Source organism: Gallinula chloropus (assembly GCF_964237585.1).
Source record: "Gallinula chloropus genome assembly, chromosome: 1".
In the NCBI taxonomy this organism is placed as follows: domain Eukaryota; kingdom Metazoa; phylum Chordata; class Aves; order Gruiformes; family Rallidae; genus Gallinula; species Gallinula chloropus.
In genome coordinates, this window is record NC_140085.1 from 73,964,837 (window position 1) to 73,990,173 (window position 25,337).

At 45.6% G+C, this 25,337-nt stretch overlaps 2 protein-coding genes across 2 annotated transcripts in view; one reads left to right on the forward strand and one right to left on the reverse strand.

The window, feature by feature from the left end:
* Positions 1–8,084, forward strand: part of LOC311204905 (lactosylceramide 4-alpha-galactosyltransferase-like) — a 15,626-nt gene extending 7,542 nt beyond the window's left edge. The window contains exons 2-3 of the mRNA XM_084279169.1: positions 6,159–6,263; positions 6,799–8,084. Of these exons, the coding sequence (XP_084135295.1) occupies positions 6,805–7,899 (1,095 nt within the window). The 5' untranslated portion in view covers positions 6,159–6,263; positions 6,799–6,804 and the 3' untranslated portion in view covers positions 7,900–8,084. The remainder of the gene's footprint in view (positions 1–6,158; positions 6,264–6,798) is intronic.
* Positions 8,085–10,680: 2,596 nt separating this feature from the next.
* Positions 10,681–24,592, reverse strand: LOC311195377 (poly(U)-specific endoribonuclease-B-like; the record flags this gene model as incomplete). Its single annotated transcript, XM_084268768.1, has 7 exons — positions 10,681–11,108; positions 11,487–11,640; positions 12,766–12,878; positions 12,964–13,085; positions 14,264–14,375; positions 16,114–16,213; positions 24,381–24,592. 7 exons carry the CDS (start codon positions 24,590–24,592, stop codon positions 10,848–10,850), a joined length of 1,074 nt encoding a protein of 357 aa, XP_084124894.1. The 3' UTR covers positions 10,681–10,847.
* Between the last annotated feature and the right edge of the window lie 745 nt (positions 24,593–25,337).

Here is a 25,337-nt window from a genome sequence, read left to right on the forward strand (position 1 = left end):
CTCAAGACTATCTGTTCCATAACCTTCCCTGGAACCGAGGTCAGGCTAACAGGCCTGTAGTTCCCCGGGTCCTCCTTACAACCTTTCTTGTAAATGGGAGTCACATTGGCGAGCCTCCAGTCTTCTGGGACCTCACCAGTCAACAAGGAGAGCTGATAGATAATGGAAAGCGGTTCGGCTACCACCTCTGCCAGTTCCCTCAGCACTCTCGGGTGGATCTCATCCGGCCTCATGGACTTGTGGCAGTCCAGTTGGAGTAGGAAGTCTGTGACCGTTTCTTCCAGAATCACAGGGGAGTTAGCATGCTCCCCAGCCGAGACTACCAGGTCAGAGAGAGGAGTACCCTGAGGATAACTGGTCTGACCTTTAAAGACAGACGTAAAGAAGGCATTCAGAACCTCCGCCTTTTCCTTATCCTCAGTGATCACATTCCCAGCCTCATCCAGTAAAGAGTGGATATTCTCCTTTGTCCTCCTCTTACTGTTAATGTACTTATAAAAGAGTTTGTTATTCCTTTTCACCCCAGCGGCCAGGTTAAATTCAAGCTGGGCTTTTGCCTTTCTGATTTCACCTCTACACATCCTGACAACTTCCTTGAATTCATTCTCAGTTGCCCGTCCCTCCTTCCACAGGCGGTAGATTCTCTTTTTCTCCCGGAGCCTCAAGAATAACTCCCTATTCATCCACGCCGGTCTTCTTCCCCCCCGGCTCATTTTGCGGCTCAGGGGGACCGCCTGCTCCTGCGCCCTTAAGACTTCCTTCTTGAAGAGCAACCAGCTCTCTTGTACCCCTTTGTTCGCTAAGACTAAATGCCAAGGGACTCCCCCTACCAGTCTCTTGAACAAATCAAAGTCCGCCCTCCGGAAGTCCAAGGTAGCAGTTTTACTGTTCCCCCTCCAAGCTCCACCATGAATTGAGAAATGTATCATTTCATGGTCACTCTGTCCAAGGCAGCCCCCAACCTTCACATCTCCTACCAGACCTTCCCTGTGCACGAACAGCAGGTCTAGCGGGGCAGTTCCTCTTGTGGGCTCTCTGACCAGCTGCATCAGGAAGGCATCCTCTATGGCCTTGTTGAACCTCATCCCCTTGGTCTCAGCCCATCGGTCCAGTCTGCTCAGGTCTCTTTGAAGAGCCTCCCTACCCTCAGGCAGATCAGCACTTTCTCCCAGCTTAGTGTCATCTGCAAACTTACTGAGGGAACATTCAATCCCTTCATCCAGGTCATTGATAAACATGTTGAACAGAACTGGACCCAGGACTGAACCCTGGGGGATACCACTCCCTGCTTCATCCGTCCTCCCCCTGATGTGATCCTTCCTTCCCATAGCATTCCTGAGTTAGCTCTGCAACACCCCGCTCAGTCCACTCCTCTCTGGCTGTTTCCAGCTGCTCCCCTTAGACATGGGATGGTGTGGAAAGAACCCGCTACTACCAGAGGTGAGCCAGCCGGCAACAAAATCTAGTGAGCAGCTCTCAAGTTGGTGACAGGGGCACCAGTTAAGCCAGCCTAAACTTCATGGCCACTTCCTACTGGGGAAGTGAGGAGCAGAGCTTGGTAGGTACTGAGGTGGGCACCCAACAGTTGGCATGGAGGCTAGTCCCGCTCTGGACATGGGGCATTCTGGGTTAGCTCTTGTGCCATTTTGGGCACGGGGCTGCTGCTGCAACTCCAGCTGGGCCATCGTCCCAACGAGGGCTAAGAATGGTTCCTGGGAAATTTCAAAGCCTGGCTAGGTGATTGTGGCTGTTTCTTACATATGGTGTTGGTTCTCTCTGCTGCAAATAACAGAGTCTCTGTGGTTTTGCTTGATAACTTCATTGAGATGCCATCACGCTTACAGCCACATTCTGTACAGTGATTGGGGAATCAGCAACTATAAAAACTGCTGTATCGTTACAGGGAATTATAAAATTATCCCCCATGCTAGGTGCATTTACAGAGAGGCACTTCAGCTGGGCCCCCAGTGAGGCTGATTTACTGGCTGGAATTCCTTTGGTGTATTTTCCCAGCATTTCTCTGTAGGTTCCCAATGCCTCAGGAGCCTCTGGGTCATCACTTCTAGCAGGCTGCGGTGTGTCCAGGATGTCTGAGAGCAACAGGATGAGGGTCTATGCCAGTACCCCAGCTCGGACGTGCCCTTCCAACTTGGGCAAGTCACACAGCTTGTCACAGGCAAGGCCGATGTTATCCCCCTCCCCTTTGGGGCCCAGTTTCATGCAGGAGATGAACAGGAGAGCTAGTGCACACCAGAATATGTTTTGGATTCTTGTAGCTGTGAGAGATTCTTTGATGCAGACCTTTTCTCTGGGTCTCTCCTGCCCTCTACATCATGGGCACATCAGTTTTTTACCTTCTAGTACAACAAAGTATGGTCTCAACTGCAGGCAGGACCAGATCTTTATGGTAAATCTCCCAAGTGGAGTGATCCATCAGCATGTTACTTTATGGCCACTTCACTGTGGAATCTGAAGGCTCCTACAGCAGAGCTGGAGCAAGTCATGCTCCCTGCTTCATCCGTCCTCCCCCCGATGTGATCCTTCCTTCCCATAGCATTCCTGAGTTGGCTCTGCAACACCCTGCTCAGTCCACTCCTCTCTGGCTGTTTCCAGCTGCTCCCCTTAGACATGGGATGGTGTGGAAAGAACCCGCTACTACCAGAGGTGAGCCAGCCGGCAACAAAATCTAGTGAGCAGCTCTCAAGTTGGTGACAGGGGCACCAGTTAAGCCAGCCTAAACTTCATGGCCACTTCCTACTGGGGAAGTGAGGAGCAGAGCTTGGTAGGTACTGAGGTGGGCACCCAACAGTTGGCATGGAGGCTAGTCCCGCTCTGGACATGGGGCATTCTGGGTTAGCTCTTGTGCCATTTTGGGCACGGGGCTGCTGCTGCAACTCCAGCTGGGCCATCGTCCCAACGAGGGCTAAGAATGGTTCCTGGGAAATTTCAAAGCCTGGCTAGGTGATTGTGGCTGTTTCTTACATATGGTGTTGGTTCTCTCTGCTGCAAATAACAGAGTCTCTGTGGTTTTGCTTGATAACTTCATTGAGATGCCATCACGCTTACAGCCACATTCTGTACAGTGATTGGGGAATCAGCAGCTGTAAAAACTGCTGTATCATTTCTCCCCACGGTCTCTGTTTTTCACAGAAGCTTGCTAAGACCCTCCAACTCTTTGCTGTGGCTTCCTTTTAGTTCTTCTTACCCCACGGAGTGTCTCTCCAGTGCTGTTTTAGAACTATACTTGTGGGTATTTTCACTTGCCCTTCCCTTGTTTCAGAAGACAACAGCTCTAGGAGACACGTAGGTGAAATTGGATATTGCGGGGCTCCCCCTGGAAAGGCAAAAGATACACTTCAGGGACAGGTAGCTTAAGCATCCTCTGTATCTAGCTGCAGTATCTTATGACTTGGCCTAAAACGCCCATTACAATCGTAATAACTGTCAACTCAAATATTTGCACATGCCGTTCTTCCTAGTGACAGAAGGAGGAGCTCTAAAGCTATTGCTAAAGTTCTAAATACTACCTGTCAAACCGTTAGGGCCATTCGCTGGCGGATTCATCCCTGTTTGGCACTGCTCTGCTCTTCCATGCCTAACAGACTGATCAGTCACCCAGTGAATGTTGGTATTGCCAGATTGTACCTCTTCTACTCTTGGTGGTAATGTTAATCTTGAGAAAACTGAGATCTTCTGCTTTTTTCTGGTGGGTCCCAAAAATACTCTCACCAGGCTTTCTGTGATCAGTGATATTGTTTGGGGTTGAGTATTTGACCCATTCTCCTAAAGACAACAGTGACTTGTGCAATCATGTTGAAGGTTGATCACAACTATGTTGCTGTGTTTCTACTTGATATACCGTAAATGTAGGGTTTGAATTGTTAAATGGCGTAGGGGAGTTGAAGTTACACTAAGATTGTGTGACAAAGATGAGCAATGGTAAGACAAGGCAGGGAAGGTATACCATGGTATACTTTCTCTTACCCTGTTTTTGTAGTTTATCCCTAGCCAGGAACTAAGCACTGCGTGACTCCTGACTCACATCCCCCTTGTAGGATTGGGGAGAGAACTGGAAGGATAAAAGTGAGAACTCATGGGTTGAGATAAAGACAGTTTAATAGGGAAAGCAAAAGCTGCCTGTGCAAGCTACAGAAAACAAGGAATTCACTCACCACTTCCCATTGGCAGGCAGGTGTTCAGCCATCCCCAGGACAGCAGGGCTCCATCATGCTTAATGGTTACTTGGGAAGACAAAAGCCATCACTCTGTGTCTATCCCCCTGCCTCCTTCCTTCTTCCCCCAGCTTTTTATTGCTGACCATGACGCCATATGGTATGGGATATCTCTTTGGTCAGTTGGAGTCAGCTGTCCTGGCTGTGTCCCCTCCCAACTCCTTGTGCACCTGCAGCCTACAGGATAATGGTCTGGTCTGAGAAGCAAAAAAGTCCTTGACTCTGTGTAAGCACTGCTCAGCAATAGCAAAAGTGTCTCTCTGTTGTCAACACTGTTTTCAGCATGAAGCCAGAGCAGCCTCATGCTAGCTATAATGAAGGAAATTAACTCTTTCTCAGCCAGAACCAGCACACCTGTGGAGCTAGATGTGGATGTTCATGACATAGTCTATCCCAACTCAGCTCTACCAGATTCTCCAGCTCTATCCCGGTCTTGATGACTCTATCACTGGGTCCCATGCAAAGAGCTGTAACTTTCCTATGCTTCCCCAGGATCTGATTCCCTCTAGCTAAACAAGAGGGAAACAAGTATAAACAAGACTCAGTTGTTTATACTGGTTATGCTAAATTCTAGGCCTGGAGGTTTGAGGACTTCCAGAGAAGTTATAATCCAAGAATTATACAGTCCCAAAGTAATTATGTCAAAGCAATTGTTATTGTGAACCGAGCATGTAACTCTTCCTTCTCTGAAATAGCTAAATGCTGTTAAAGAATTTGTACAGCCATTTGTTATCACTACTTGAAGTGTTACAAAGATCTGATGATGTTCTGTAACAAGACAGCTCAACAGTATACATTTTTTTTCTTGTTAGGATTGATTTTCCAGGTTTTAGGGATTTCTGAGTATCTCATGCTGCAATTTGAAAAACAGAAGATTGTAGAAATTGGTGATGCATGCTTGGCTTCATGTAGGTTGTCTTCCTGCACAAGACTTGTTGTATGATCAAACAATCATCCAAGTGTCTTCTAATTTTGGTTGGTTTTTTGTTGTTGTTGTCTGTGGTTTTGCTACTAAGGAAAATATCAAGAAAGCACATTTAAAGTCATGTAGGGCAGGAACCCCTTTCCTCACTGCAGGCTGCTCCAGTACTCCTCAGGAGCACCAAGAGTAAATGTGAGCACGTGCTGCTACAGCAGCATCAGATTGGGTGAAATCCTTGCACAGAGGAGTTTACAAGATCTTCCGTGTCCGTTCCCTTTCTGTTCCATGTTATCCTTTTTGTGCTTGGAACAAGAGAAACTTGCTACCACTTAGAGATCAGTCTTTACCTTATACAGCAAAGCATCTCTGAACATTTTACAGTTTTTGATTGGTAGGTTTTTTTCCCCTTCAGATATTTCCAACATTGCATTGCCTAGCTAGGCCTGTGAATTTAGCAAGCAAGGTCATGAAAATTATATGCAGTATTTTGCAAATCATGTATTGTCATAAAACATCCATTGGAAGGTTTCTTGATGTGTGTAGAAATTCTTGTGGCATAAAATGAGGGACACCTGAATTTGTCAAAGTCCTTGAGTGAGGTATCTGGCATAAGAGCAGGTATTCCCAAATGGATCAGTATATTCATTGGTCAGAAGAACGGGTGTTTGAAGGAGCGTTCAGAGCTGAAGTCTTGGGGTTCAAGGAGGCAGCCTATGAAACAAACTCTGACATCAGTTCTCGTGGCAGCCACCCAAGCAGCGTGAGCACTGGGAAGTCTTTGCAAAGAAGCAGAAAACAAAACAGCAAAATGCTTTCCTGCCAGTGTCTGACGCCTAAAGTTCAGCGTTAATGGGCTTTCAATTATTTATCTTTTTCCCCTATTTTTGTCTCGTGCGTTCCTTATCGGGTGACGTTCACGGCCCAGCCCCATGATGTCACATCCTCCCTCATTTTCTTCTTTTCTCAGCATGTTCAGACTTTTTCACCATTCCTTTTCAGAAAAGGAAGTCCCAGACCACAGAGTCTCAGGGGCGCTCAGGGGTACTAACCTCTTCCAAATGTTGTCCAGCTGAGTGGTCACTTCTGTGGTGTCTGGAAAGCCGGGACGGGTGAGTAGTATTTGCAGTTTCTGTTGAGTGGGGCTTGTGGTTTCAGAGGAAGGTGCAGCGCCATATTTCCTGTGATTGTTTTGCCGTAGAAGGGGACTGGCTCGTGCAGCGACCTTGTGCAGTTCCTTCTCTTACTAAAAATATAAGCTGTTCTTTCCTGCCTTCTCTATAGCAATAGGCTCTGTTCCCTCAAGTCGGTACCTGCTTTCCTTCTACAGTTTACTAAGGTGAAACTTATTTATCAGGATTCAGTCTGCTGTGGTGCGGAGGGAAGGGGAAATAGGGTACTTCAGCAGCAGAGTGCGTTCTTTGCTGCCTGTAACAGCCTGTAGTTTCTGATGTGGGACCTGAAGGCTCTGTGACAATGGTGAGGAGCTAGGAGACTGTTTCAGAAAAGATGAGGAGGCAAAATTTAAGCATGCTGCCTGAGGTAAAGGAAGAAGAGTTCTGCTCTGCTCTGACACTCTCCCAAGTCACGTCGTCTGCTGCCTTGCCTGTCAGTGCCTTTTTTTAATTTATCTTTCCTCCACTTCAGATCAGGATGGTTGACTTGGGAGATCAGGCTCCAACGATAGATCGATCGCCCAGGATGTCCGACTGCCTGACCAAACTGACCGCAGGGCTGATGAGCCAGAGGCTCAGGTTTCTGTTGGTCCTCACCATTTCATTTGTGTTCTCCCTCATGTTCTACTGGAGACGTGGGGAGCGCTCTGAGGGACAGTTCCACAGCTTGCCGACTCAAAGCGTGTGTGATCAGATTTTCCCCAATGCCAGTGGAACCCCTCCCCTACCTGGGGACATGTTTTTTGTGGAGACGTCAGAGCGAATGGACCCAAGTTACCTGTTCACATGTGCTGTGGAGTCAGCTGCCAGGACGCACCCTGGGACGAGGGTTGTTGTGCTCATGAAAGGTTTGTCAAGCGGGAACGCCTCGTTACCCCCCCACTGGGGCTTCTCGCTACTGAGACGCTTTCCCAATGTGGAAATCCGGCCCCTGGACTTGCCAGAGCTTTTCTCAGGGACGCCTCTGTCAAAGTGGTACCTGCAGCCTGAGCACCAGAAGGAACCTTATTTCCTACCCGTCCTGTCTGATGCCTGCAGAATCGCCATCATGTGGAAGTTTGGTGGCATCTACCTGGACACAGACTTCATTGTGCTTAGGAACTTGAAGAACCTCAGCAATGCCCTTGGTTTGCAGTCTCAGGATGTCCTGAACGGGGCCTTTCTGTCCTTTAAACCCAAGCATGAGTTCATCATGCTTTGCATGCAGGACTTTGTGCAGAACTACAATGGCTGGATCTGGGCACACCAGGGCCCAGGACTCTTAACTCGTGTCTTCAAGAAACAGTGCTCCATCAGTAATATCCAGAACAACAGTAGCTGCAAAGGGGTGCGTGCTCTTTCCCCAGAAGCCTTTTATCCTATTCGCTGGGAGGATTGGAAGAAGCTGTTTGATCCAATCAGCTCCTCGGAGCTTCACAAGCTCCTTCGGAACACCTATGCGGTGCACATATGGAACAAGCTGAGCCATGGGACAAGGCTAGAGATCACGTCCCAGGCTTTGCTGGCTCAGCTGTATTCTCAGTTCTGCCCTGCCACCTATGTGAAGATGAAGGAGGACTCTGAAGAGGCGTAATGTGACCTATAGGCCCTTGGCAGCAGGGGAGTTCCCCAACCTGAAGGACACCAAGTGCCTTTCACCTTCCCCAGAGTTGGCTTGTAGCCCACAGAGCAGGTATCCTGTGTGGCAGCGCAGCGATTTGTGTAATTTCTGAAATGTGCCTCAGATCCTGAGTGCTTCAAATACAGAGTGGAACCTGAGTCTTGACTCCTTGGTTGTCCTTTGGTACCCTTGATGCTGCAGGGAAGGTGAACACATTGTTCATCGGTGCTTCTCAGTTGCTCCTCTGTTGCTGTTGTGTCAGTTGTGTGAGGTCTGAAAGCCTCTGGGGTCGTTTCAACAGCTGCAGGAAGCCTTGGCTTGTTGCTCTCTGAAACATTCCTCTGTATGTGAATAAATGCCAGCCAGTGCTAGAGGGCACGTGTTAGAGGGCCTTGGGAGCACATTCTGCAGGTGGTAAAGGTTCTTATGTCTGCTGAAGTATATTATAGAATCATAGGGGTTGGAAGGGACCCCAGAGATCATCAGGTCCAACCCCCTGCCAAAGCCTCTCCATAGCTCATGTTGCACAGATAGGCGTCCAGACGGGTCTTGAATATCTCCAGAGATGGAGACTCCACCACCCCTCTGGGCAGCCTGTCCCAGGGCCCTGTCACCCTCACTGGGTAAAAGTTCTTCCACATGTTAGTGTGGAACTTCCTATGCTCCAACTTGCAGCCATTGCCCCTTGTCCTATCTCCACAGACCACTGAAAAGGGGCTGGTCATTTCCCCCTGCATCCCATACTTAAGATATTTATAAACATTAATAAGGTCCCCCATTAGTCTTCTTTTCTCCAGGCTGAACAATCCCAGCTCACTCAGCCTTCCCTCATAGGGGAGATGCTCCAGGCCCTTAATCACCTTCGTAGCCCTTCACTGGACTCTTTCCAGAACATCTGTGTCTTTTTTATACCAGGGACCCCAGAACTTGACACAATACTCCAGGTGGGGCCTGTCCAGGGCAGAGTAGAGGGGGAAATATGAGGGGAGTATATGAAAATTGCTTTAAGAAGTAGGAAGTGTTTTGAATGCCTGTTTGACTCAGCGTAAAGTTGTTCTTGATTTCCAAAGGTACTGAATTTCAAAGACCTTTTCTACTGGTTTACATTCCACAGCAGCAGGCCAATTTTTCTGGTCCTCATCAGGAAAACCAGTAGCCAAAAGCAGTTCTTTTACCAGTGTGAGTGAAGATCCTTGCTTGTAGAAATTCCTGTGGCACGTGAGTATCTAACTAGCCCCTCTCATGCTCTCAGAGGGTCTCAGCATCTGCCCATCTCTGTGTTAGTATGAGAAGGGAAAGCATTAATTTCCTTTCATTTGAGTATCATACATGTTTTGGAAGAACAGGGGCAGACATGACCACATGAGCAGATGGACCAGTGACCAGGTCCAGGTTTAGGAGCATTGTTCCCTGAGATGTTGTCTTCTTGTCACTGGGGATCTAGTCAATGAAGAAGCAGATGAGCGACTGCAGGCATCTCTGCCTGTAATGGGGACACAGGTGCCTGTACCATGGAATTATCAAGTTAGGTGAGATAAAGCCAACTGTGGGCCCGGGGGAACCTAATGAGGTTCAACACTGCAAGGTGTTGCACTTGGGCCGGAGGAGTCCCAGACAGAGACAAGATACAGACTGAGACAAGAGCTCCTTGAGAGTAGCCCTGCTGAGAAGGACCTGGCCGTCATGGTGGATGAGAAACTTAACATGAGCCAGCAGTGTGCTCTTGCAGCTCCAAAGTCCAATGGTATCCTGGGCTCCATCAGAAGAGGGGTGGCCAGCAGGGACAGGGAGGTGACTGTCCATCTCTACTCTGCCCTCATGAGGCTCCATTTGGAGTCCTGTGTCCAGGTCTGGGGGCCCCAATGCAAGAAAGATGTGGAACTGTTGGAGAGGGTTCAGAGGAGGACCACTAAGATGATTAGAGGGCTGGAGCACCTCCCCTATGAAGAGAGGCTGAGGGAGCTGGGCTTGTTCAGCTAAGAGGGGAGGGGAGGTCAGGTCAGGTCAGGTCATTGCAGCCTTCCAGTACCTGAAGGGAGCATATAAACAGGAGGTGAATCAACTGTTTAAAAGGGTAGACAATGGCAGAACAAGGTGGAATGGACTAAAGCTAAAGGAGGGAAAGTTTAGATTAGGTATTAGGAGGGGAGTTCTTTACAGAGAGATCAGTGAGGTGCTGGAACAGGCTGCCCAGAGAGGTGGTGGATGCCCGCCTGGTCCCTGGAGGTGTTCAAGGCCAAGTTGGATGGGGCCCTGGGCAACCTTGTGTAGATCCAGGCCTGGAGACTGGTGGCCCTACCTATGGCAGGGGGGTTAGAACTCTATGATCCCTTCCAGCCCAGACCATTCTATGATTCTAGGAAACCTGGGCAGACCCCATGCAACCTGCTTGCAATTTGATGACCATTCTCACATCAGAATATTTGCCCTGTGTGTCCAGGACACTGCAATTTTAAAATTTATTTGCAATTAACCTCTTCCTAAATGAGGAAAGAAAAAAAAAAGTACCATGTTTCTGCTGGTGCTAAATCAAAATTCCTGTCTGGAAGGCAAAACATGAGCAGGATGGGGTTATCGTTCATTCAGATATGCTCATTAACAATTCAGATATGTCATTAACAAATCAGAGAAATATGTGTATCAATTTTACATAGCCTTTTTCTAAATTCCATTATCTGCTGAAAAGTATGGTGTTGCCATGCACTAAGGAAGACTGATGTAAGTTTGATCCAACGTTTAATAAGAGCAGCAGTATGCTTCAGGGTTTGTCAGACACTCGGCCATAGCAGACTATTGATTAAACAGCCCACTGCAGACTAGAAGTGAATCATAAATTTTTACTCAAAATTAGTTGTATAACATCTTACTCCGCCGTCCAGTCCTGGGCCATCATCACCCCCATAAAAGCCTGGTCACTCTAACTACTTGGCTTCATTACTGGTGCTGAGGAGTACTGGATATGCTGTTCCAATGTGGGCCCCATGGCGGTACACAACGATCTGTAGGTCATATTGCTCTATCTTCACAGTTTCGCGTGTGACTCTTTCTTCAGCCAGCAGGAAAATGATGGTGTAAAGAGCAAATTCAAACTCTGGGCTCACTCCAATAAAGATGCTTCCAATTGGCTTGACTGAGCTTTTCCAGCTGAACTGGACAGTCAAAACTTGGTCATCTTTGTCAGGCTGAAAGCAGAAACAAACCAACAGAATAAGCTCCAATACAGCTGTTTATAACTTTATAATTTTGGGAGCATTGCAAGATTCAGCACCCGTCCTGTGCCAGCGTGCTATAGCTAGAGCACAGCATTTTCCCTGTCCTCTGGAGCATACATGAGCATTTATATCGATTAAGCTTCAGCAGTCTTATGATCCTGACACTTTTCTAAAAAAGAGAGTCTGGACTTGAGGGAATGGTAGTATTTCTTCTGCTTATGTACAACTGGGCAAATTAGGTTCAAAGCAGTTCTGCTTACAACTGCATCATTGTGCCTTGATTCATTACCACAACATTTATCTCCAGACCTGCTTTCTTATTTGCAGAGGCACCCTTCTTGTTCTTACCCTGGTCTTGTTCTTCCGAGTGATATATCCCTTATAGTCAATTTGGTTGCGCTTTTCCTGGAGGTAAAATTGCACCCAGTTGTGTAAACCTAAGATCTGTTTGCCACGCCTTGTTTCTCCAACAAAAACATGTTCAAAACCGCAAGAATCAGGTCTGTAATAAAACAAAGAATAATATGTAGGTCTTCTATGTGTTTCAGTAGTTCAGAGTGATAGAGGTAAAAGGCAAGACAATGCACAAGCTTGCTTAGGTTGATTTGTGAGCAGGTTTGGGGGGGGGGGGGTATTTGTCTGGATTTCACACAGAATCGCAGAATTACAAGTTTGGAAAAGACCTTTAAGATCATTGAGTCCAACCATTCCTGTCCTATGTGAAACCATATCCCTAAGTACCTCATCTATCTGTCTTTTAAACACATCCAGGGATGGTGACTCAACCCCCATCCTGGGCAGCCTGTTCCAGGCCCTGACAACTCTTTCAGTGAAGAACTTTTTTCCTAAAATTTTTTTTCCTTTGTGCCATTTTCCCTTGTCCTATCTCCTGTCACCTGGCTGAAGAGACCATTGTCCACCTTTCTACAACCTCCTTTCAGGTATTTGTAGTTGGTGATAAGGTCTCCCCTCAGCCTCCCTCTCTCCAGACTAAACATCCTCGGCTCCTTCAGCCACAAGTCATAGGATTTGCCCTCCAGCCGCTTCACGAACCTGGCTGCCCTTCTCTGCACTCGCTAGAGGACCTCAGTGTCCTTCTTATGGTGAGGAGCCCAGAACTGGACACAGTACGTGAGGTGTGGCCTCACCAATGCCAATTAGAATTGTTGGGTTTTCTTTCTTTGCATACAACTTGCAATGAAATCTAGCCACGAAGTCTAAATTTGTATTTGATGATGGAGGTTACTAGTAAATGCAACAGATACATTGCTGCTGCTTATCCAGATTTTAGCAAGGCTTCTGACACTCTCCCATAACAGACTCATAAGACAAATTGGTGAAGAGCAGATTAGAGAAGTGGATGAGTACAGCTGAAGGCCTGGGATTAGGGACACTAGGTGCAGTGCAGCTAGTGGCAGTTCATTGCTGGTGTACCCCAAAGGTCAATACTGTACTTACTGATCAGTAAGTCTTTAAATGGGATCTCTGTGGGAGCAATGAACACCTGATTTAGGACGTATTCTGAGGGTGTCTTCCAGTTCTGTGTGTAATAGATGGCACTTGGGCACTTCTGACCTAAATAAGAATAGGGTCAAGATTATCAGGGCCCCGCACCCATCAGACCTACCTGCCTCCTTCATCCCTGGCGTAGAGCTGGAACCAGATGTCATAGAGCTGATATTTGAAATCTGCAAGATTCGGCTTTGCTAGATTTTTTTTAAGCAGATATTCATGAGCTAGCTGAAGGATAGAAAACCAAGATACAGTGACAGTTTATTTTTTACTGCAGTGTTTTCAGCAGCTAAAAAAGATCTGTGTTACTCACTTTCATGACTTCTGTTGCTAAGATAGCATCAAGAAAACAGTTGTTTTCAACTACTTCTTCTGGAGTCACCACTTCTGCTACACCAGTTGATGTCTCATAGTTGTCCAATAGGGAAATAAAGGCTGCAGAAAAAAAGAAACTTTCACATGCTTATCGTGATCAACAGGACATATGCCTAATCATACTCGTGATCCAGTCATTAGAGAATCCCATCATAAAAAGATACACCTTGGCAGAAGAGGAAGGCAATCCTTTAAATGTCAGATTTCATTCTCAGGTATACAGTTGGGTGCAGGTCTAGAGGTGACTCAAGGCAAGACCACCGCTGTACTTCTTTTTAAGGTAAACAGCTTGCTGCAGAGCTTCTGTATGGAACCAAGTGCTATCTGGACACCAGAACCATGGACATGGCTTGTGAACTTGAGCTATGCTGGCGGAAGACTTTGAAGACATTACTTCAGTAAAGGTAAAAAACCTCAGCATAAACCTACATGAGATGGCTTGGGCACGTGGTCAGTGAGTGGATGGGTTTATTTTCTCCTTTGCACCCCTTTTGCCACGTGCTCTATCCTGTCACTTCATCTACTTGTCCTCTGACACTCAGTGGGGTTTGGGGGCTGATTCAGCACACCAAGCTGATAGGTTTTTGACCTCAAGTATTTTTCTAAGTCATTTCCTGCCAGGTTAGTGAGCAGAAGGGACTCAGCACAGAGCTCAGTGAATACCAGAGCTGTCCCCACTACACACACAATTGTGTGGCTCAGAGAAGGGGCCGGGGGCTGGGGGTGGAAGGGGCAGGGCACAGAGGAAAACAGTGCTCCCCACTGTGCTGGCTGTTTGATCAGCTTAATGTAACTTTATCTGGGGAAAAGAAAAATCAGGGAAGGAAATATACAGTCATAGACATGCTTGAAGGATAGCCCTCAACAGAAATGCAGGAAGTAGCTGTGGACCTAGTGCTATCTGAAAGGGCTAGAAGCTGTGATGAAAGGAGGAAAGATGTTTTGATTTTCCATAGATGGGATGACATCATAGCAATTATAAGAGTCTCATCCATTTCTCTTTGTAGTGGGAGAAGCGCAGAGAAATTCAGATTTTGGCTAAGGCACAAAGGATGTTCTACCCAAGGCTGAGACTATAGGTAACCTCCATGCAAATGTGGAAACTAGTTTCAAATGACATGGGGCCTGATGATCATCACCATCCAAATTATATATGATTTTACATTTTAGGCAAACACATAAAACCCAACACAGATGCTTCATGCCATTTCCACCATTAACAAAAGAATGGGTCTTACTTGCAAAAGTTCTTGTATTCTTCAAATGTTCTTCATTTACATTGTGAAACAGATGTCTGGCTGCTCTGTCCTGGACAGTGCTGTCACCTTGCTGTGCCACACCTGCTTTTCCCTAGGAGAAACACCAGGGGAAAGTAATGAAAGAAGCAGGATGTCCTTAGCCGAGACACTGTCTGCCTCTACAGTAATCAAAACCAAACTCACTATGCTATCGGGTCTTTCTATGCAATGAGAGAAGACATTACAGAAGAACTGCCAGCATAAAGAAAAAAAGACACAATCTCTGCCACTGCAAGAACCTGAAATGTCTCTGTTGACCCATTTTCAGAGAGGATTGTGATGACCCAGGTGACAGCTCAGTTCTGATCAGTAACCAGCTGTGCTATATACATCACAGATGGTTAAAAAAAAGTAATGTAGAGCCAAGAGTCCTTACCACCACAAATAAATAAAAAGGGGCTTTGTGCACCTTCCTTCTCTGTTCATCTGTAACCCACCGACTCACTGCATATAGTTTATGAGGCCAGGGAGATGCCTAGAGAGTTCTGTGAAGCTCCACCAACTTTGCATTGGTGGATCCTGGTGCTCTGAAGTTTCCAAACGCTTCTGGTAGGATTAAGAGCTTTTTAATCAGTGTTACCAATAAGCACATCCAAAATGGAAAGGAGGCTTTCCTGATGATTTTCAAGTTTTTGTTCGAAAAAAGAGCATTCTCAAGGACAGAAAAGATGAGTAGCAGTTTGCTAAGATGGGCAAGGGGTGACTGGAGCTTTGTTCTGAGGAATGGAGAAACTCTATGGGAGATGTTTTCCCCACACACATTTTGGTCAGGGGTAGGTACTCCTTTTCAGGTTTATCATCAGCAGAAAATTATAACTTATAATATGAAGCAACAGTAAAATAAAGCATTTGAGCACTTGCATGAGTATAAAATTGGATACTGAAAATTCATTCAATGGCCTGCTGCACTCTGCGGCCAAAACACGTGGTCATGTTTGCATCACACTCAGCTGGCAAGGAGGGAAACAGCTGCTCATCACATCTGATAGCCACTCCTCCCTCACAGTTACCTGTGGTAGCAACCTCACAGTTCCCTCTGAAACCTTCCTCACCAACACCTCTGTCCTTCACACTCTCCAGGAGAGACCCAGGAATTTCTCAAATTCCTCCCTTACTCTCCCAAGAATGACTTGGGACCTATCTCCCCCTCTCCCTTGCTGCAAGTCACCCAGACCATACACACAAGCAGTCATACACACAGAGAAACATCCAGGGTAGAGGGGACCTCAGGACGTCTCTAGTCCTGCTGAAAGCATGGTCAACATGGAATTGAGACAATATTGCTCAGGACATCTTGTTGGGTCTTGAAAACCTCCAGAGATGGAGATTTCACCATTTCACTGGGCTTCCTGTTCTGGTTGCATTTGTCCTTGTTGAATTTCATCATGTTCCTTCCTTAGTTTATTCCTCCAGCCTGCCTAGGTCCAGCTGAAGAGAAGCCTTGCATTTGAGCATACCAACTTCATCACCAGAGTTTTCTGTCATTTGCAAAATTGGAAAAGTTGCACTCCATCTCCTCCTCCAGGCCACTGATAAAGACATTCAATGTTCTAGGACCCAGGACAGACACCTGAGAGACTCCACTTACAGCCAGCTTCAAGCTAATGTGGACCATTGTTGTGTTCTCTGTACTGTTCCTTCTTCCAGGTGATTAGGGAGCTCTGCCTATGGCATTAGTGGAAATGACAAGGCCTAGGCAACTCTTCTAGGAAAAGACAGGTTTGCAGAAGACACCTTTTCCTACAGTACCATTCCGCCCTTAATCCTGATGGGACTTAGTAATTGGTTACCTGCAAATCAATTGTGTAGCCTTTCCCGGGCATAAGGCGGTTGACATCCATATCCCACATCTCATTGAAAAGCTTAGAAAGTTCATGGTTTACGGCCTTCCTATCAAGAAATCCAGAGAAACACATGTGTTAAAAGAGAGACATGCTGTTACTTCCCAAAGTAACTTCTAGAGTCTTCTAATGTCACTCTATGTTCTGAATGCTACCTTGTCATTGGGAGAGTTTTCTCTTCTCCCCACACCTTCCTGTCAGTGTTGCTCTAAAAAGCCACGGAGCTTTTGGTTCATGTTTATAACAAAAGAATGCAGGTAACCTATAGGGAAACCTGAGCCTTCCCTAAGGTTATTTTGGAATATATTTTAACAAAGTTCTTATTAGTAAGCCTTCCCACAATTTTCCATGCACTGGAATAAAAATGAAGTTGGTGATGTACAAACCAGAGGCAAGCAGAAGATTGTTAGCAGCACACAGCAACACTGCACAACAAAATAGGAAGCAAATAATCCTCTCTCAATGATGCTTTTCTAGCAGTAATCATATATACACCTCTTCTTACCTTTTTTTCTTGCAAGATTCCCCACTGGAGATGCTTTCCTGCACCTATACACGTGGTTATCCTCACAGCAAGTTAGCGTGACAAAAGGTGATTAAAACTCTAAACACACTGTCTGCCTACAATAAAATTCTCTCATGTGCATCTCTCTAATGCACATACAAACCTACCCAGGCTGGTCCTTTCCTCATTTTAATGGCATTTTGTCCTGCATAATAGTGTATATTTTTCAGATGTCTATCCATCCATCTTATCAACAAGATTTAGGAAGAGTTGCTATTGTGATGAACAGCCCGCAGGTAGCTCCAGTTTCAAAGGCATTATGTCCACACCAACACATAAGATCAAGCCAAAGAACAGAGCAGAGAAGGAGAAAGAGAAGTGGTTAGTCTTTAAAAGACTGACAGTTGAATTAATCAGTAACAAACCAGCACATGTACCAACGCCCAGAGAACTACAGCCTGATGATTTTGAATTTCTCCTCCAAACCCGATGCTCTCAAGAAGAGGAAAAAAAAATTGCAGAAATTTGTCAACAATGGATATTTCTTTCAAACAGACATTTGAGCAACTTGTTATTTTAACTATTGGTTCTCCCAGATTGAACTGAGGCACCTTCAACCCCAACTCTGAACCTCATAACAGATTATTGTTATGTATTCACCTATTCTGGCCAGGATGGACATACTCACTGCATCCTCCTGCCAATGGCAAAGTACACACTCTCTAGCAGAAGGAGTGAGCAAATACTGTGGTATGGTCACCAACAAGTCTTCTGACGTGGCAGTCTTGATGTGAGGCAGCTTGAGAGCCAGGAAGAGCAAACAATGAGGCAGGTGGGCACCTGCCCAGTTGTTAGCAGGGAGGGAATAGAAGTCATAGCAGAAAAGATGGCATTAATTAATTGTGGGAGAATAGTCTAGAAGTGGCATAAGCGACATTTTATGAGGCTTCCCTTGTCCTGGACTGTGCTTCATGGCTGGCTCAGAAACTGCAGGTTTAAACTCAGTGTTGAAAGGAACAGAAAGTAGCAAGCTGTGCCTGGAGAGCTGGGACTTTTTTTCAGATTATTGAGCAATCCTTTTTCTCCAAACTTGCCTTTGTAACCGTGGGATGGAACTCCTACATACAGCCCAAGACTGAAATCCTGAAACACGTAAGCAATCTGTGCTTAACCCCTTGAGAGCTGGTTGCCCGAAGAAATCAACACCCCCGGGTTAAGGGCCAAAAGCAGCCAGTTTACACTATTGCACCAGAGGGTAAGCTGCAGTAGCTGAGGAACATAAAGAACATGTATGATATTCCTATTATACTCAGCATTATTTAGAGTGGGGAAAGCAACCTCTTGCAGAAGGGCAGGGCAGTCGGCTGTGACTACCTTGGTTGCCACACCTCCGTCCTGCCTACAGCTGGGAATCTGAGCCGTCGCGTACCCCAGCCTGGCTGGAGGCACAGGCAGTCCGTTTTCACTCGGGCTCAGTGATACTTTGAGATTGTTGTTGATGGGAAATCTGCAAGATCATCCGAATTTTGAACTGGGCTTGAATAGGTGTCAGTACCTGAAAGAAGTAAAAGAACTAAAAATGCTAATGTGGTGGAGTGAAAGGATATGCTTGTTCCTAGGGTTACACAGAGATACAAAGGAAGAGGGTTTTTATGCTTGGAACTAGTACTTGCATGGATCTTACAAGTGCAGCAGAAGGAGGCAGTCATTGAGGAGCTATACTGAGCCCTTACCCAAACCCCAGGCTCTGCTTATACAGCAGAAGTGTGGCTTGTGGCATCACATTATCAACACTGGCTGTGCAGCCCAAATGAACCACCAGCTCAACTTCAGGGGAGCTTAGCCTCACAGCATTTCACCAAAGCCACCAACAGCAGCAGTTTTACTTTATTTTCAGCTGTACCTCCACATTCTTTTCAGAGTCTTAAGAAAAGTAGTTCCTCCTCAAAAGACTTTACAAACCAGCATCAAACAGAAGATTGTTCATCTCACCAGCTCAGCTGAAGACCCAAGGACAAGATTGGCAAGTTCACTGAACCAGAGATGCTTTTCAAACTTCCAGCACCATCTACATTCATGTTACCTTGGACTAAACTACTTCTATGAGATGATTTTCTCCTGGGTTCTGGACTCTCTTGCAGTCTACTCTGCATCAGCTTGTCCCATCTGTTTGAGTACCACCACATTACAGTTCACACAGTTTTTACTTTGCAAGTAACTACTGGTGGCGGATAGGAGCCTGCTGTCTGTTGAACATCCAAGGTATGTGAAATATTAGGAGGGGTGTAAGGTGTGTGTGTGTGTGTTAGTATTTTGGCCCATATATCTAGCATTTTCTATCCATATATTTTAGTATGTATATGTTTTGTTAAGAGTCACCTATACAGCAAATCAGTCATCCCTTCAGTACCTATTCCTTGTTCTTGTTCTGCTCTTGCCAGATCTGTCCTGTGTTTATAAAAGACTGTGGGGCTCTGATTGATCTTTCCTACTCTAAAAATGTTATGGAATATCACATAAGCTCATGAGGGCAAGCTCAAGGTGTCTGCTCAAGCGTGGGTTACAGCAAGAGCATACCTACTGATTTCAATCCTCATATTTATTTAATAAATAAGTACATATACTTCTACTAAATGTATTCCCACATTCAGAAAATGTGTCCCAAAAGTCCAAAGTCACTTAATTTTATAGAGTAAAAGCCTTTTCTTTCATCTTTCTCCGCTGGGTGCTACCACAATCTCATCATGGTTTTTTCCTCTCCTTTTTGTTGTCCCTTTAGTTTTCAAACAGAGCAGAGCACCTGTACACTTTCTAACTGAAGATTAGAGCAAGGAAAAATATATCCCTGCCAAAGCAAAGAACTTGTTCAGCAACTTTCATAGTCATCTTGTAAAAACTCTTTTTGGATAGTATTTCTTTAAAAAAAAATCCATAAACTTAGCTTACACACGTGAGGTGAGACAACTTCAAAGAGAAGCAGCCCAAAACCTTCATGCAAATCCATGACACACAGCATTTAAGTAAGGTTTTCCTGAAAAGGAGTATTGTCTATTTCTCTGGTTGTCAATGTGATTATATGTATGACTCAAACCAGAGATTTTTATCATTAATTCTCAATCCCCTCCCTATGGTGAAACCTCTTGGTTGTTAGATTTGTGCTTTCACATAGAATAAATTACTTCTGTGCAAGATGTCTGGCCAGTTGGGATTGTTCAGTTGGAGTCTTGCTTGGATGTGCTCACGTGCACAAAGCACCACCCAAATAACAAGAACACTTAGTTTTCACTTGTAAGAGCTGAGTAAATTTGGGAGGGAGGCTCTTCGCCATAGTAATCAATGCACCAGCAGTGCAGCTAGAATATATCCATTTTATTATAGCTTTCCAGTGAAATATTCACATGGTGTGCCTGTTTTTCCAAATTATTTTCTCACATGAAGCCTTCATTCTATTCAAAACGATGCCCCAAGAAGAAGTCTTTTATTGCTATAAATCAAAAGTGACTCAGGACATGAAGAGAATTAAAGGGTCAGCGGCGAATCACATGAGCAAGTCAACAGTGTCAAAGCAAGAAAAACATGTATTGTAAATGGGTCACACAGAGCCCTGCAAAGAAAGTTTGACTGAACATCTTCTTGAAAGTAAACTTACCTTTAGGGATCCTTTGAGCGACATCCAATTTTTAAAAAGCTTTTAATCTTGGCATAGAGAAGAAAAAGCATTTGGAAAGCCTGATGAGCAGCCATTTACAAGGAGTTTACAATTATTAAAAGAAAGTTGGTTGTAATGTTGTGAAATACATGCATCAGCTTATATGGTTAATGGAAGAGACAAACAATTCTCTCAACCTTCCTTTTATGCCAGTGTGCATGTTTCTTTTACTTGAGTCCAGTGCTGGTTTTCTTAGTTTAAAAATTGGTATTTGAAATAGCAAAGGATAAATAGGACAGGTTTTGCAGGTAGAAATGAAAACTCGTTGTCAAGGGACAAACACAAGAACGAGCAGTTACTTGGCCAACACTCGGTCAAAGTCCTGAGCACACAGGTGATGTTTGGAGAATGGATCTATGTTACCAGCTATGTTTAAGCAACACCTGATCTTAGCATCAGCTTGTTTTAGCTAGAACAGCTTATACTTCGGTCATCTCACCAACTTGTAATGCTGTAAGTTAGTAAACCAGAACAGAAACAGGAAGCCGTGCTGCATGTCACATAACTGCCTTTCACGTGTCTTCCAGAAAAAAATAGATCCCATCCCCACTGCTCTTCACATTAGAAAAGAATTAGTATGATTTTCTCTTACCTGTCAGCCATGCCAGGACAAAGGTTTTATCTCAGCAAATACACTGAGCAGGGAAGATACAAACGGAAGCTCAGAAATCCTTCTGGTAGTCCGAGGAGTGAAACCGTCTCCCTCTTATACTCTGCTTGCCCTCTGAGGACTGTCACTCAGACTGACAGGCAGCACAGGAAGGCAAAGGAGAAGCAGGAGGTGCCAAACCCTAGAAGAAGATGTGGAGTTTAAGGACAGTACCACGTCTCATGCCTCCCTCAGCGCAGGCACGCTCAGACCAGGAAGTCTGAGCCACCTCTACTAGGTTCCTGCTTTGCCTTATCGGTGCAATCACCATGGCAGAAAACACACAAGGCGACGGCAAAGAGACGCACAGCAACGGCATTCTCCCACCTGGGCTTTCAGGTCCGTGTACGAACTGCAGCCACGAGTCACGGCATTGCTTCTGCAGTTACGCTGGGTTATCCCTTAACAGATCCCCACGTGAATTTTGGGCCCAGAAATCAGCTCTTCAGGTCTGAAAGCCTTGACTGAGCTAGTCTTGGTGTTCTAGATACAGTTATTACTTGACAATAGAAGGGAAGTTGATAATAAAACAGGCATCAAAAAAATCATAGGTGGGGAAGAAAAATTTAAAAACCGTGTTCTTCTCTGTTTACAGCTGCAATTGCTAGTTGCAGCCTTGTGAATATTAGGAGGCATTATAACCAGGAAATGTTTTACAAAGGCAGCACTTTGCATGCACCACTGGTAGCAAGTGGTGGGAGGCACTGGTAAGTACAGGTACCCACTCTAGTGCCAGTGCTGGGAAGCATGCGTTCATCACACAGCTTAATTAACTTCCCAGTGGTTTAAAGCTTATTTTTGTATGATTGATCCTTTTCAATTTTCTCCTTCATAATAATCAATTATCAGAAAAATATAGCTTTAGGTTTAAACTGTATGTATGGATATACAGAAGCCAAAATGGTTTGGTATTAGGCTCCTATTTATACAAATGGTTCTGTACCTCTGGTGCATGTACCCCTCCAAAGAATCATATTAAAGCCATAAAAATCTGCAGGCAACGAGGAAGCCTGTTGCGTGGAATTGCACAGGGGACAGGACATGTAGCTAGCTCACTTAAAAGTGAAGCTTCCTTCTGACACGGGCAGGAGAAATTAATGTACTTCAAAATTGAACATCCTTAGCTTCAACATAATTTTTTCTTTACCATTTTTTTGTTACTATTTATTGCCATTCTGGGTAATCAAAATATATGACAAAAATACAGTGCCTGAGTTTATCAACTGAAGGCAGGAAGGCTTTTCCTAGGCTTTCCATTTAAAACATGAAAGTCATTGGGCATATTCTGTCTGTAACAAAGTTGCAACTCTTACATTCAAATTAGCAGAAAGAGACCAGATGGGAACCCAGGGAATTTACATTTACAAGCAGCATCATCACTGGAGTCAGTGGATTTAAGTTTATCTTCGATAAAATTACAGGTGGGATCAGTAGCATCGCTAATAATTTTGTAACTAAACACATACTTAAATGTGTTGTAAAACTTCTGCCCTGTGCTTTAGCTGTTGAGCCAAGAAAAACTAAAGATCCTGAAGAGTGTGAAAGGGAGTGTTTTTGCCAAGAGAAACAAAGCGCTGATCAAAGGCAAATGAGATCAGCACAGAAGCTGGATCGTTCCCAGGTATGATGCAGGCAGTAAGAAACTGTGAGCGTCCAGTGGCTTTCTCTGCTGAAGAGATCAGGCAATGCTTTGTCAAACCCACGGCACGGGGCACTGTATGTTTGTTCTGCAGGAGCTGAGGACGTGCTTCTCCTACTTTCCGTCCCTCTTTTCTGTCACGAGGGAGAAATATTTGGTGCTGTCTTGCTCACATGTGAACGACATTTCCAAAGGAATGAGGCAGCAGGCTTGTGGAAGATGCTCTGCCTAATAAAACTGCCACCTCAAGCATCAGAGGCTGACCTTTGGCAAGAGGAAGGATCAAGGAAACACTGTGCATAAGGCCTGTTTCTAAAGTATGCCAGCATCTCTGTGCATTTCTGGACTAAGTACTTCACTTCTTAACCAAGGTGGCTAATGGGTTAAGTGCTGGTTTGTCACCTCTAGTCTGGTGCCTAAACTTCCCTGAAGAGGGAAAAGGCTCACTCAGAGTTAATTTAAACCTCTTGGTTGATCTAGAGAGGGTGAGTGAGAACACTGTGCTTTACAAGCCTCCAGCCCAAAGCAGCCAGGGCTGACACATGCATGAAGGACACACCTGTGCTGGACAGGACAGGCTCACACAGGGAGCCTGAGTAACAGCTGGCAGCTAGAACTAGCACCCCACAGATCTACAGCAGGCTCAGTCCTTTCCCCAGAGAAGCCAGAACAGGCCTTCGGGTCACCTTTTGTGCATAGGGATGTTTCTGAGAAACTGAGTTTGCTGGACATTCCCATGGGAGCTTTGGCTACTGCTGCCAATTCTCCATAAGCTGACTAACACTGAAAAGCAGTGGAGATACAATCTGGGCTGGTCAGTGGGAACCTGGGCAGGTCAGAGCTCACTGTGAGCAGAGGGCAGCGACTTTGAGTTCTCTGTTCTTCCCTAAGTATTAATTCTCAAGCTGGACTCTCACCTGACACATTATCTCCCACCAAGCTCCATGGTCCTGGTGCCCAGCTTGTCTCATAGTTATCTGCCCAGTTCCCTAAGCATCAGCCCCTCAGCCCTGAAGTCCTTCTTCTCCCTAGCCAATGGTGCTATAAACCTTCCATTTACTTGGGAGTTTCCAGTGCAGCAGCCATCCTCTAAGAGAAAAGTTAAGAGGATTACACAGCCAGGCATGTTTTTGTCATGTAAATGCCAGGAATAAAGCAATTCCTGCTGCTTACTGTCTTTACCTACACTGTGCAGTGATCTGACCTGCTTTACCTCTAGTTTGCTATGTTAACCTGCCTTTATCAACCAGGGCTAGTTCCCAGGTTTAATAGGTAAACCATGGATGACTTATGGATGTTCTCACAGCCGGTTAGCTGCTTGCACAGGCAGCAAGCAGAGGGGCTGGGGGTAAGCAAGTGCCTGGGGATAAGGGTGGCTCGGTACCCCTGAGTGAGCTGAGGGGCTAAGGGAGGAAAATATTTTTAATTGTTTTGGGTTTTTTTTTGTTTTTAATTTTAATATTATATGCCTTCCTTTGATTTTTGTAAGGAGAAACTGTGCCTAAGAATCATTGAGGCCTGTTCGCTGCAAATTTGGACGCATTAATTAAAGAGCTGTGAGGCGCTTGATGTTTAGCATAGAGACAAGACACGTTTGCGTAATTAGTCGTTACTTTGTACGTAATTAGTCATTACTTTGTACGCATCAGTGTAACCCAGAATTTCAGGCAGCCTGGCTGAAAGAGTCCCTCTTGTCCCGCAGCTGGGTTCTTACACTTTGTGGGTGAGCATTGCCACTAACGGATCTGGCTGTTGGCCCAGGAGAGATGGAGTAAATTCGGAAGTGCCTGTGCTGGGTAGCAGGGCGCTGTTCTCCTTGCAGTTGGTGTGGGTGCTGGCCCTGAAGCAATACAGGTGGGGGAAGTTGTGGCTTGAGAAGCTTAGCTGATACAGAGTTTTGTGGTGCTGACATGCGTCAGTTACCATATTGCGAAAAGATAGTGGGGCTTCGATTGCTGGCTGGAGAAGGAAGATACGGCCATTTTATTATCCTTGCTTTCCCCCACCGTTATTTGGGCAGGTAAGAAGGAGGAGAAGCGATGTGTGGAAGCTGACTTCACAACTCACTAAGTGTTATAAAGAAGGTATGTTTATTCAGCGCTGGGTGCATGGGGAAGTGTTATACAGAAGGTATGTTTATTCAGCGCTGGGTGCATGGGGGATCGCTCCACCACGGATGTGCATACCAAAAGCAGTAATTCACCTTAACTATATACAGTAGAATGTTCCATATTCGTGGAATTTCACAATACACCTATACATATGCATCACCTGTCCCTGCTTTGTATTAAAATTAGCCCCAGGAAGTAATTTCCACAAACTCCTCCCAACTGCGCCTGCGCACTGTCTCCTGGTGGTGGTCGTTGGGGGTCTCAGCAATGAAGACTCAAAGTCTTCACCAGGTTGAACTTTTCACCTCCTCCCCCCGGCACACGCATAGTTCGGGTTGTTCCAAGCTGGGCACAGTTATCCTTGGCATGTTTCCTTCTTATCTGTCCCAGGCACCACCTTCCTTGGGATGCTTCCTCCTGGGAAGCCCTGGGTCCGCTTTTAAATTCTTCCCAGAACACTCATCGCTCAAGACCAACTCCGCTCGAAACGGGTTGTTCGAACAAGGCATTGTTTATGCAAGGCCACCGCTGACATAACGGCTGTGGCACTTCAAACCCTG